The 12,991-nt window shown below is 41.9% G+C and overlaps 1 protein-coding gene across 1 annotated transcript in view; it reads left to right on the forward strand.

The window, feature by feature from the left end:
- Positions 1 to 12,991, forward strand: part of LOC114660571 (fibulin-1-like) — a 28,396-nt gene that overhangs the window by 6,324 nt on the left and 9,081 nt on the right. Inside the window, exons 7-8 of the mRNA XM_051933587.1 lie at positions 178 to 315; positions 439 to 576. Coding sequence (XP_051789547.1) covers positions 178 to 315; positions 439 to 576 — 276 coding nt within the window. The remainder of the gene's footprint in view (positions 1 to 177; positions 316 to 438; positions 577 to 12,991) is intronic.

Genomic DNA, 12,991 nt, shown 5'->3' on the forward strand with positions numbered 1-12,991 from the left:
GCTGTCAGATTTTTTTCCTAGTGTGTGGTTCTTGTCCGCTGGCACGTTGCCCTGTTTTTCTATGTCTTTAGCAGAGGTGCCCCAGCCTGTGGTAGCCACACGTGGCACTTTGTCTCTTTGCAAAGAATACACAGCTTATGGTGGCTGCCAGTATGGACACATTCTCCCTTTTCACAGATACCAACGAGTGTATAACTGGATTACACAACTGCACACGCTTCCAAACGTGCGAGAACACACCAGGGGCTTTCCTTTGTACACCAAACCCAGAAGCCTGTCAAGAGGGCTACAGCTTCATCAATGGGCAGTGTGTAGGTATGATGATGGGGGGCTGAGTCTGGGGAAAGGGGGTGGGGTGTTGGTTTCGGGCATTTTTTTTAGCACATACCATGAAATTTAACTGTTGTGGTTGTTTTTTATTTATTTTTTTTTAATCAGATATAGATGAGTGCATTCTGGGAACTCATTCATGCAATGCAGATCAGCTGTGCGAGAACACTGCTGGAAGTTTCTCGTGTCGACAGCTAGCCAACTGTGCTGCTGGGCATCAGGCCAGTCCTTTGGGGGGCTGCTCAGGTGAGCCACATTTCACCATGTACAGAAGTAGCCCAGTGTAATGGCAGCTCTGGGGCTCACAGCCTAATGTGTTGGTCCAGGATGAAATAGGAGTGAGACAAACATGTCTGTGCATCTTTAGGGAGCCATTCATCGTATCTCTCTCATCAAATGTCGCTTTTTGATAGTTGACCTGATTGACCTGTGGCTGTCTAGTAGTCATCTACAGTCCAAGTTATTTGACATAAGCTTTATTTTATATAGCAGCTTAAAAAGAGAACACTGGGTGCTTTGTAAAATAATGTACTGTTTGATATTTAATCAATGTCTACTTCTCTACACTTTGGGCCACTCCTATTCATGTGAGGTACAGTACCTTTGGTGATGTCAGAGTAGCATCAGGGAACGTGCATGAAGCTTGAGGGAAGCAGAATTGTTCTATTGACACACTTCATAAGAAGGGACTTCTGGTGAGGTGGGCTTTGCAAATATGACTATACGGGAAAGGCAGACCCTGAAGATGTGGTTGTACAAATATTAACCTCACCATACTTAGACATTCACATGTTACTGTCTTATGATAATGAAATCCTAACTGGGAATCTTTGAAATAAGGGACACTAAACCCAAAGCCATAATGAGAATAATTCTGTGGTGATTGATTTAATTAATTTGAGTATGAAAAGGAAAAACTGCTACTGCATTGCAAAGTCAGTATTTTGTAAACACATCTTTGGCACAAAAAAAAAGAGATGTGTTTAGGGATAAGTCCATGGCAGTTTTGTACATTTTGTCCCTGCCATTTTGGACTATTCTTCCCAGACAAAGTGCTGGATTGTGAGAGCTGGTTAGCTCTGATCTCATACCTCTAATTGAGCTAAGGGTCCAGTTTTTCACAGGCCACTCCAGAACACTGAAGTTTTGCGCTTAGGCTTCTCTAGTGTGGTTTTGTCTGTAGATTTTTAGATCACTGTCCAAGTTTCATGTTTTTAGCTGGTTTTCTTCAGGATTTTTTCATAAATTGTTTCATCCATTCAAAATTTCCCTAGTATTATATCACCTTTCCCTGCAAGTGTATCTACTGTGTGTTGGGTGGAAGGTTTTGTGATGGAGTTAAACTTTTTGGCTCTGAAGTTTCAACAGATTTTCAGCACACCTGTACTTAATTTCACCACTTTCAGAGTGATGTCTGTAATGTATGTCAAGATGTGAGCCTGAGGACATGACAACTTAAACAATATCCTTCAGTTTGATTGAAACATGGTAAGTTATTAAAATTGTAGAGGCCTGTTCACTCTAGCAACACATATATATATAATATATTTTAGATCGTGATAGAAAAAGATTGTCAAGATCTGATAATGAACGGTGAAAAAAAGAAAATGAACAAAAAAGAGAAGCATATAATAAAAATCAAGAACAAAGAGAATCGTCCAATAACCGAGAAAGAGAAAAATATCCCAAACTATATGCGAATAGAAATGGAATAAAGTGACGTTTGCAGAGTGTAAGTTAGAAGATAAAGTAATTCATAAAATTGTTTTTGACGAGGTGTTAAAGTAGTTAAATTTTTTATTTACATTTTATTACGTTTTATTTTTTACTACATTTTATTATTCATTGGTATTTAAAATAGACAGTTGAAGTGAAATACTCAAATAACTGATTTTCTATCTATAATAACTAAGGACCAAACCGTCTTCCTCCTGCACTCCGCATACTTATCTATATACCATCTCTTTAAATACAATCACTTTCTCCAGGGGTTGGTGAGTGAAGTGAGCAGGTTGCACAGCCCCCTAGAATGTTTTTATATATATTTATAGATAGATAGATAGATAGATACTTTATTAATCCCGATGGGATATATACGTGTTTGTATATGTAATATCCACTTACTGAACAATTTGCTCTTGAAACAGCCCTCAATTGTTTGTGCCATGGATTCCACAAGATGCTGTGAACATTCCATTGACCTTTTATTACATGTCTGACATTATTACTTCACATAGCTTCAGCAGATTTGTCAGTTGCTCATTCATCCTGCAGGTCTCCCGTTCTACCACATCCCAAAGATGTTCTACTGAATTCAGACCTAGTGACTTGGAAGACTTTGAAGAACACTATTTATGAAAACATTTTGAAATGACTTTTGCTTTGTGACATGGAGCATAATCATGCTGGAAGTAGTAGTCATTAGACGCTGGGTAAATTGTGGCCATAAAGAGATGCACATGGTCAGCAACACTACTCAAATAGGCCATGACATTCAAAGGATGATTGATTATTGAAATCGAGATTCACCAGAACAGGCTACTTTTTTCCATGCTTCTATTTTTTTTTTGTTTGATACAAAAAAAAGCTTAATACTGCACACCATTTAACTTTTGAAACTTAATTAATACCTGAAAATTGTACAATATTATTCAAAGCACAGTCATTCCTAAATGTCTTTATCCAACATGGCTCACTTTAATAGACAGTGTGACCACATGGGAGGTGCCAGTGAGCCCCAAACCACAGACACGGTAATAATGCACACAATATATAAATAAAATAATGGTCTTTTATTTTTCTTCCCTTAGGCACTATCTACAATCCTATCTCAATGTAAGCCACAATTATACAATACTAGCCAACCCGTGGCGTAGCATATGCCGCATAATTATGTATTGATGGGAGAACACTTGCTGAACGACACAGTTGTCCGAATGGGGTGGGTTTGTGGATACCACTGTGAGTGAATGAAAAGATGGACCTCTGGAGAGAGCAACATACAATTGTCCGTGACTGAAAGCGGAATCGTCTGTGACGATGGAGGCCACGCTGGTGAAAGTTACTTCGTCGGTAGGGATAAGTTTCAGCACTTGTTCATTAAGGTGTAGCGAGGCTTCATTGTTGACGCTTAATATAGCTTGCGTACTGAGTTGTTCCGGAGTCACAGTTGAGAAACACTTTTTTAATGTCTTTTAAGCACAGGGAAAAAAATTAACATGTGAAACATCCGTAATGTAATAAGGCACCAAGAAAAGTAACATTGCAATAATGCACGCTACGACCCGATCGCTGTAAACAGAAGTGAAAACAAAATCGAGGCCGGTGCATTCTTTAACTGCCTTGTAGCGCAATGGTAGTGCTGCTGCTTTGCAGTAAGGAGACTGTGGAAGATTTTCGGTTCGCTTCCCGGTTTCTCCCTGTGGATAGCGCTTTGAATACTGAAAACACTGGTATATCAATGTAATGAAGTATTCTTATTCTTATGCGTCCAGAGCTCGCTCTCTCTCGCGCGCGCCTGTATGCGTGTGTGTGTCGCTCGCTCTCTCTCGCTCGCTGCACGTGTTCCTGTAGGCATACCAGTAATTGAATGAAAAGATGGAACTCTGGAGAGAGCAACATACAACTGTCCGTGACTGAAAACTGGTTTTGGCAGATACATGCACATCTTTTTGAAAGTTTGGCCCTGTGCCTTAGATTTGCCTTTGCGATGACAATTAATAACAGGACATTGTCTTCGTGTTAAAGTAAAAGGCAAATTATCTGCGACAAACTGTTTTACACGCTGCATACCAACTCGCGGCGTAGTATACGCCACATAATCACGCCGCTTTTTTAATGTTTTTTAAGCAGAGGGAAAAAATGAACATTTGCAAAATCCGTAACGCTGCTTTCAGTAAGTACAATGCACACGCGTTTAATTTGTCGGCCAGTTTTTGCCAGCCGTCTTTTCTAGTTTGGGCTGCTTTTGCAGTGTTACCGCTTGTGCATATTAAATCTTGAAATCCTTCGAGTAACTAATTAACTAACTAACACCCACCCAGCTTGTGAGAAACAAATGCGCCCGTTCTTTCATCATTTTGTTGCAGCCTATCAAAGACTTGCTGATCATGTTTTCTAGACTCAATATACATTGGCTTTTCACTCAGCGCAGGGGCGCGCATTCATCTCGGATTATTACATCCTGCTAGACTAATCTGCTACACTGCTGCGTTTGAAAAACCGACTTATCCCTGATGAGTTTCACCGGCATTAATGATTAGGAATCTGGTTGGAACAAAACCCTGCATCCACAGGGGTTCACCAGGACCGAGTTTGGGAAACACTGCTGAAGAAAGACGAAACCGACTCAGGTGAGGAGTTGGGGCAGGCACAGTGGTTGCAGCTATTGATTATTCAGTGTTGTTTGCCTGGGTGTCTGATCTGCTCGACGGGATCATAAATAAAAGGAAAACAACGTGAAGGCAATGTCACAGGTGATCCTGTGGTATAGTGGGTCCACAGCTCCCCTTCAAAAGGCCATTTTTAACTAAATAATCATCGCACTCACAGCGTAGCAAGGGGCGTGGAAGTGTGGCTGAAACAGTTTCCGGATGGAGTCGTGCTGTGGGCATTTCTCCCCTGTGCAGTATGCGAGTGAGTGAGGAGAGAGAGAGAGAGAAAGCCGGTACGTTACAGTGAGCGAGAGCAGGCTCGCAGGCAATGTGTTCCTATGGTATAGCGGGTCCATAGCTCCCCTTCAAAAGGCCATTTTTAATCAGGCGACTGACAGTAGTGGAGTCAGGCACAGAGAAGGCCAGCTGCTGAGAGAGCGTCTCGACTGTTGCAGGGCCTGAAGCAGGTGAGACGCTAATGAAAGAGAGGCACAGGGCTTATTGGTTTTTAAAGACTGCTTCCTTCATTGTGTTTTAACCTCAGTTTTAAAGGATTGCACGGCTCTCTCTCTCGCGCTGCCTGTGTGTATGCCTCTGTCTGTCTCTGGCACTGCCTGTGTGTGCGCGGCTCTCTCTCTCGCGCTGCCTGTGTGTGCCTCTGTCTCTCTGGCGCTGCCTCTGTGTGAACCAAGGTTCCACTGAGGTTGACTAATGAAAAGTCAACGTGGCTCAGAGCTGCATGTGGACTGTGGCACAGACAAGCAGAAATGACGGCATGTTTTCCGAGGGGTCATGTCCGAGTTGGTGGGCGTGGCTGTGCGAGTTTTCGTCGTATCCAATGGTCTTAGAGTTGGTGGGCGTGGCTCCTTCCTGTGTGCTTTCATAGGTGTCTTGCCCACTCTGGCGGCAGCTTATAGAATCTATATATGGCTCCTTCCTGCGTGCTTTCATGGTTGTCGTGCCACTCTGGCGGCGGCTTAGAGAATTATATATATAGATAATAAGCTGTGTAAGCCCGTGCTGTAAAAAAACTGAAATGTAGAGATGTCAGGTAATTGAAAAGAACTACTCTGGGGGTCTCTCTCCCAGGAGGATTCGTGTTGCTGATGTGCTCGCATCACTTGTGTATGTGCGGCTAAGCGAGTGACTCTTTCTTCGGAGGTTTCGTTTTGCTGATGTGCTGGCCTTGCTTGTGTATCCTCGGAGGTGGAGCCCTTAGCCCGACTCCACCTCTCCCTTCCGGGCCAGACAGACACACACACTTTCATGTGTAGACGTTTATATATAAGAAATGATCAATTAAATAAGAATTCTCTATCCTTCTCTACCTTCGTGGAGTTTTGCCTGCTGCCTCTCAACTCTGACTCATCCACGTCTCCCTTTTATGCTGGACCCGGGAATGCTGCTGGTGCCATCCTGTCCCCTCTAGGTAGCACTTCCGGGCCATAGACAAAGTAGGGTTGTCCTCTACCGATCCCAAAGGACCCCCACAGGGCTGCACTTCTGGACTTCATTTCCCTAGCAACCCTGCAGGTGTCCCAACTGGGTTCTCATACAAGGACCACTGACACATAGCGCATGGTGAATAGAACCACTCCCAAGTTCCAGCTTCCAGTGATCCATCCATTATTTTATACTGGCTGGGCACAAACTTATCTTTCTGCCCTGCCGGCCAATCCATCCATTGTTCCTCTTGGGCCTCCCGTCCAGTCAACGTTACATCCTCTGATCTGGCTGGGATGCCCATTCTCCTTCTACAACAAATAGATTTTACTTTGTCCCCAAGGGAAATTTAAAGTTTTACACACACATATATATACAAATATAATAAAAACAAACAACAACACTCCCAAACACAAAAAGTAACAATTGTTGACAACTACAGTTGATCCAGATTTACCTCCATTAAAATACGTCACACATCAAAATATCCCAGATCATTTATATTGAATAAAAACAAACACAACAAAAGTCCATCTCATTGATTATCATACAAAAGAGCCTGTTTTAGTTCATACATTATCTGTGTTGATCTAATAAAGCTTTAATCCCATGAGAGCTGACTGGCCAAAAATTCACGATCCAATTCTTTTGCCCTAACATTTCTTACTTTTAAACAGAAGAGATTGCGCTCTAGCAAGATAAGTCGAAGCTCTCCTCCACAATACACAGGACCCCACATGAATCTCCCCCTGCTTGTCAGATGCTAGTGCCCTGCTAACGTGCCTTTCAGTCACAACTTTCTCCTTCTATTCCCACCTGGGATTTTCCCAGGCTTCTACATTTCCTTCCGCTTATCAGGTTATCAGATCGGCTGCTCCATCTCTCTTCTCCTTCCTTTTTTGCCTCTTCTTTTTCTGAGCAGGTATTTAAATATCTCGGTCCCCTCCAATGTTTCTACAATGGCCTCTCCTGACCAAATTAATGGGTCTACTCCAAAACAGAGGGCTCATTTTGTTCTTTTTTTATTTTGATATACTTTATTAATCCCCAAAGGGAAATTGTCTTTTTGCATGACCTTTGGAGTTCAGAGATTTTCTTGTAGTTTTCTTAATGGATATGCGAAAGCACAGACAATAATACAAAATTACATTATATAATAGGGCGGCACGGTGGCGCAGTGGTAGCGCTGTTGCCTCGCAGTTAGGAGACCCGGGTTCGCTTCCCGGGTCCACCCTGCGTGGAGTTTGCATGTTCTCCCCGTGTCTGCGTGGGTTTCCTCCGGGCGCTCCGGTTTCCTCCCACAGTCCAAAGACATGCAGGTTAGGTGGATTGGTGATTCTAAATTGGCCCTAGTGTGTGCTTGGTGTGTGGGTGTGTTTGTGTGTGTCCTGCGGTGGGTTGGCACCCTGCCCGGGATTGGTTCCCTGCCTTGTGCCCTGTGTTGGCTGGGATTGGCTCCAGCAGACCCCCGTGACCCTGTGTTCGGATTCAGCGGGTTGGAAAATGGATGGATGGACATTATATAATAAAAATACTCTATATACAGTACATATACGTTCACACTCATATACTGCCCACACTTCTTTATGTAGTTCAGTTATGAACCTGTGTCACTTAGAATTACTATGACGAGTTAAACGAGTCGCACATTTTATTGTTTAGTCAAGCAAATTATTGCAAAACCATCACTGTTTTTTTGTCTTTTTAAAAAGTCCTGTTTGGGTTTTATTGAATTTGAAATATGTGACATGTGTAAATGTTGTAGTTTGTTTATGAACGAGATGTCCCAGATGAAGGGTTGACACTATTAGGTAGATACAAGCAACTACATGGTTTAAAAAGCTAAGAGTATGACCAAAAGGAAATCTGTCTCTTTATACAGCTTTACACTTGAGTACTTTTTAAGAACATTACCCATGGGGGTTACGCAAAGGCAATGGAGAGCTCCTATTTATGTGTTGGTAATGTACAGAGAACGCTATAGTTACCTTGTGCATTACAAGAGCTCCTCCATCTACCAGGAATATCAACCATTTGTCTTTTCTAAGGAAGTGAATGAGCGCCCTGCTACAGCGAGCTCTGTATGGATGGTCTCAGGGCTTCTACACATTGTCCGATACCCTGGCAGTGATTTCCATGGAGTTAGTAGCGTGTCAGACTTAACAAACAAAAAAAAAACTTCTGTTCGCCACACAGTGGAGTGAGAGTTGAGAGGTAAACATTTGAGGAAAGTTCAGCTGTCAGGAGGCAGTAAAAGACCAAAGTGTGGAGAAGGGTATTATGGGCGGTGATGTGGGAATGCTTCTTTAACACTGGGGGTATTGGACCAAACATCAAATCCTTGAAGGTATAGGCCTGGCCTAGGGGCTCTTGTGTTTTTGTTTTATTGTGTTAATTGTACTTTATGTTCTCCCTCTTGTTTGACCTTCCTTTCATAAATGATTTTAATTTTATAGTTTTGGCCTCCATTGGGTGTTATTTGGGTTCCATTATAGCTTGTGAGCAGCCCTTACAGTCAGTCCAGTGTATCTCAACACATCTGAGGATAAAGTCCATATTGGTGGCTCTCCTCAGATCTCAGGTGCTGGAGGTATAATACTAGTTATTCTTGTTTTAAATTATGCAAATAAAACAAGCATATGGTACATACTTATTATAAGTGCTGTCTTGATTAAAAGCAGTGTATTTGTGTTGAACCATACATAGAGAATATAACAGCGGTGGGATCTGACTTTAAAAAAAAAAAAAAAAAAAAAAAAAAAAAAAATATTTAAAAAGTATAAGTTTAAAAAGTATTTGCTTGTTAATTTCAAAGCAGAAAAAAACAAAAACGTACAACACAACGAATACCTATAACGCAACATGAAACATAAATGCAGAGCAGGTTAAACAAAAACTGTTAGTAAAGATCGCATTAGCGCTAACAAACGGAAATTATTACTCTGTGAAACAACGGAACAGCAAAAACAGATACTTCTGTCATATCACCCATATCCATATATTGTATGTAGATATTGTTCGGATTCAAATTTTAAGTCAGAGACTTGTAGATAATCTAATTCATGTTGCCATCAGGGAAAAGTAGTGTTTCTTCCCAATGAAGAGGCGTATCCACAAGAATTAAAAGATTTGTTGTTTGGTGAAAGTGAAATCCATATATGCGAGTGGCAGAGACGTGAAGTGACTGGCGCGTCGTGCAGGCCGGGGGGAGGGGGGGTGGCGAGCAAAGCGAGCAGGGGGCGAAGCCCCCTAGTTTCTTAAAATACAAAGACATCTCAATAAATACAATAAAACATACTTGTACCACTGAGCATTTATTCAAAGGCTTGTCATCTTTTAAAACAAAACAAAAGGGTTGATTAAGAACGCCTTTTCTATGTAAACTTTCAAATCCTGCTCAGCTCTTTCTTATGATGTGACACTAAGTCCCCCATCATGCCTAGAAGTCCCTGCAGGCTTACATCACAACACTCTCTGCATCACCATCAGTACAGATTACTGACCTCCTGTGTGATTTTTTCCTCCCATCCCATATTATTATAAAAATGGAAGTCAGTTGGTGTGAGGAGGGTGATCCGTCATCATCCCTGCAAAGTACAATAGCACAAACTCAGTTGTTAAGGCATTACTGTGAAGCGAGATGACACCTTGGTAAGGTAGCCCACGTCATTTTTGATGAATGGCCTGCCATAGGCCTGTGTAATATGTGACATTAGCAGACTTGTGAGTGTGACCATGTTCCGAAATGTCTTCCTTATAATAGTTTATAGCATTATGTAAATGCTAATAACCTCAACCAGTTTTAATTTGTAGTAAGTAGTATTATCATTTCAATATGAATAACTTATAAGTAATACAAAAAGACAAGTGACAAATGTTAACTGAATGTGGGGACGTCTTACCAGAATCATAGGCCCCCTGGACAAAATAGTGCACTGGGACCCCTACTTTGATAGCAAAACAGAAACATTGTGGGCCCTTATGCTCCTGGGGCCCCTGACCAGCACCCATTGTGCCCATATGTTAACACGGCTCTGGCTGAATGAAATGATTCTACTTATACTTAGTGGGAAAGGTTCACATTATGGCCTAATTTTGTTTTCATAAAAATGAGGTATGTGCACACAAACTTGACTACTAGAGTGTCACTGTTATTTACCATTTGTGTGATTCCTGTTTCTCTAATCCACTGTGACCCCTTTACTTAGCAAGCGTTTGGAAAAAATAGAGGAGTGCACTTAAACTTTAGAACACTGTAGACGAGAACAGGCCATTCAGCCCAACAAAGCTCGCCAGTCCTATCCACTTAATTCTAAACATCAAGTCGAGTTTTGAAAGTCCCTAAAGTCTTACTGTCTACCACACTACTTGGTAGCTTATTCCAAGTTTCTATCGTTCTTTGAGTAAAGAAAATCTTTATAATGTTTGTGCGAAATTTACCCTTAACAAGTTTCCAACTGTGTCCCCGTGTTCTCAATGAACTCATTTTAAAATAAGTCTTGATCCACTGCACTAATTCCCTTCATAATTTTAAACACTTCAATCATGTCACCTCTTAATCTTCTTTTGCTTAAACTGAAACGGCTCAGCTCTTTTAATGTTTCTTCATAATTCAACACCTGTAGCCCTGGAATCAGCCTAGTCGCTCTTCTCTGGACCTTTTCTAGTGCTGCTATGTCCATTTTGTAGCCTGGAGACCAAAACTGCACACAGTACTCAAGACGAGGCCTCATCAGTGTGTTATAAAGCTTGAGCACAACCTCCTTGGACCTGTACTCCACACATCGTGCTACTTAACCTAACATGGTCTTTCCCAACCTGTGTGCTGTGGCAACATTACAGGTGGGCTACGGCCAACCCCAACCGCCGCTCCAATGATTGCGCTCAATTCACAGCAGCAGCATCACTGGATTTGATGATCCTGCTCAATTCACCAGAGGTGGACCACCCCACTCTCCCCACTCAGACAATTGCACTGCATTCATGGAGGGTCTTGAACACAGTAGCATGTGAAAAACTGGGTCGTGATACCACAAAGGTTGAGAAACGCTGATCTAACATTCTGTTAGCCTTCTTAATGGCTTCTGATCACTCTCTGGACTTTTAATAGCGTTGAGTCCACTACGACTCCTCTCGATATTCAGACCTCCCATTGTCTTTTCAGATCTAACAACGTGTGTCTACTCGTGAACTGCCTTGAGATGGTATTCACTATAGAAAGGCATTATATAAAGAGAAGGTTTTATGTTTGCTTGATGCTTTCTTAAAGCACCTTAAGCTAATTATTGATTATTCTTTCTGTTTCTGTTATTTGCATTATGTACTGAGTCAGCCTCTGATGAAAATCTCCAGTGACAAGTGTTTTAAAGTCAAGCCACTTAAATTTTTAAGTTGTACCTCTTCCGCCCCAAGCACCATCAGTGTTGGATCCATTGGACATCTCAACAAGTACAAAGGCTCTTATGGCAGGGACCGTCTAGTCGTAGCTCTGTTCATGTCACGTGTCCATGTGCTTGTTATGGTGAAGCAGACTGTAGATGTTATCCAGCCCACAGTTAATCAGTAGCTTTGTGGCTGTCCTTTCTATTGTCACGTTCAGTATATGTGTAGTGTGGGGAGAACATAAAAGTGTCCTGCCATGTCATCTATTGTTGTATAGTGGCCTATGACAGGTCATCCTATGTGTCGTCTAAAACGGCATTGACATTAGAGGCTGGGAGATAAGGTTAACATTGAAAGACATGATGACATCTGAGAGGGCTTGATGACATGATCCTCAACCCAATGTCCTTAGGGACAAAATCCACACACTTCAAGCGTGAGTCAGGTATGATAAGCCCATTGTAGATAAGCCCATTTCTACTGTATGTGGCCTGTTGTAGAAGTCAGGCATAGGGCCTTTGGTGGCTAATATCTTAACCCCCTGAGTTGTTTTTGTATTCACTTTATCACTGCCTATTCATATCCCATATTTTTGTACACAGAACAGTAGATTTTGGTTGTGAAAATGCAAATGGGATATAATGTTGATTTTTTTTTTTTTTTTTTTTGATGTTGTTGAGCTCCTTCCTGACTGTTAACATTTCTCCAATATGGCCTGATATTGAAGGATTCTGCTGCTTGACTGTCACGGGCTTACAGCTGATAAGTTTTCCTTTAGTTTCATGATGTGAGTTCCTTCAATGAGTATAGCGAATGGTTTGTTCAGGATGGGCTGGGGCGTGAGCATCATATTTCACAAAATTACTCACTGCTACTGTAATCCCCACTTTTGTTCTGCCTGCCGTCCTCCACAATTACTAGAACAATAGTAGTATTAGTAATAGTTGTATCCCGCAGAAAAAGACGCCCAGAGCTACTAGCTTCATTTAATCTCTGGGCCAAGAGCAAAAAGAACTTGGGTGTGTTCAGGAGCCTAGGACAACTCAAGATAAATCTCGGACTCCTTGAGCAGAGTGGGGTCTGAGATTTGTGGAGCACCCAGTATTTGGGTTATTAGCAGTGCCAAAGTCCAGAGGCTGCCTCAGTGACTGTGAAAGACCAATCAGGAGAACCCGCTACTTAGCTTATTGTCTTCCAAATTTTTTTTGTGGTCTAACCACAAGGGGGAGCCAGAGAGCCCCAAACCACAGACACAGTAATACAGCACACACTATGTGAATAAAATAAAGGCTTTTTATTCCTTCTTAAGCACCTTCTCACAGACCTCTTCCAACAATCAGCCACAAATACAATTATAATCGTTCTGAACCACTAAATATTTCTCCTTCCATCCTCCAGTTGAGTTTTGCTTGCTGCCACTCGTCTCTGTCTCTCCATGTGTGGCAGTGGGCTTCCTTGTATGC

Source organism: Erpetoichthys calabaricus, chromosome 11 (assembly GCF_900747795.2).
Source record: "Erpetoichthys calabaricus chromosome 11, fErpCal1.3, whole genome shotgun sequence".
Lineage (NCBI taxonomy): Eukaryota > Metazoa > Chordata > Cladistia > Polypteriformes > Polypteridae > Erpetoichthys > Erpetoichthys calabaricus.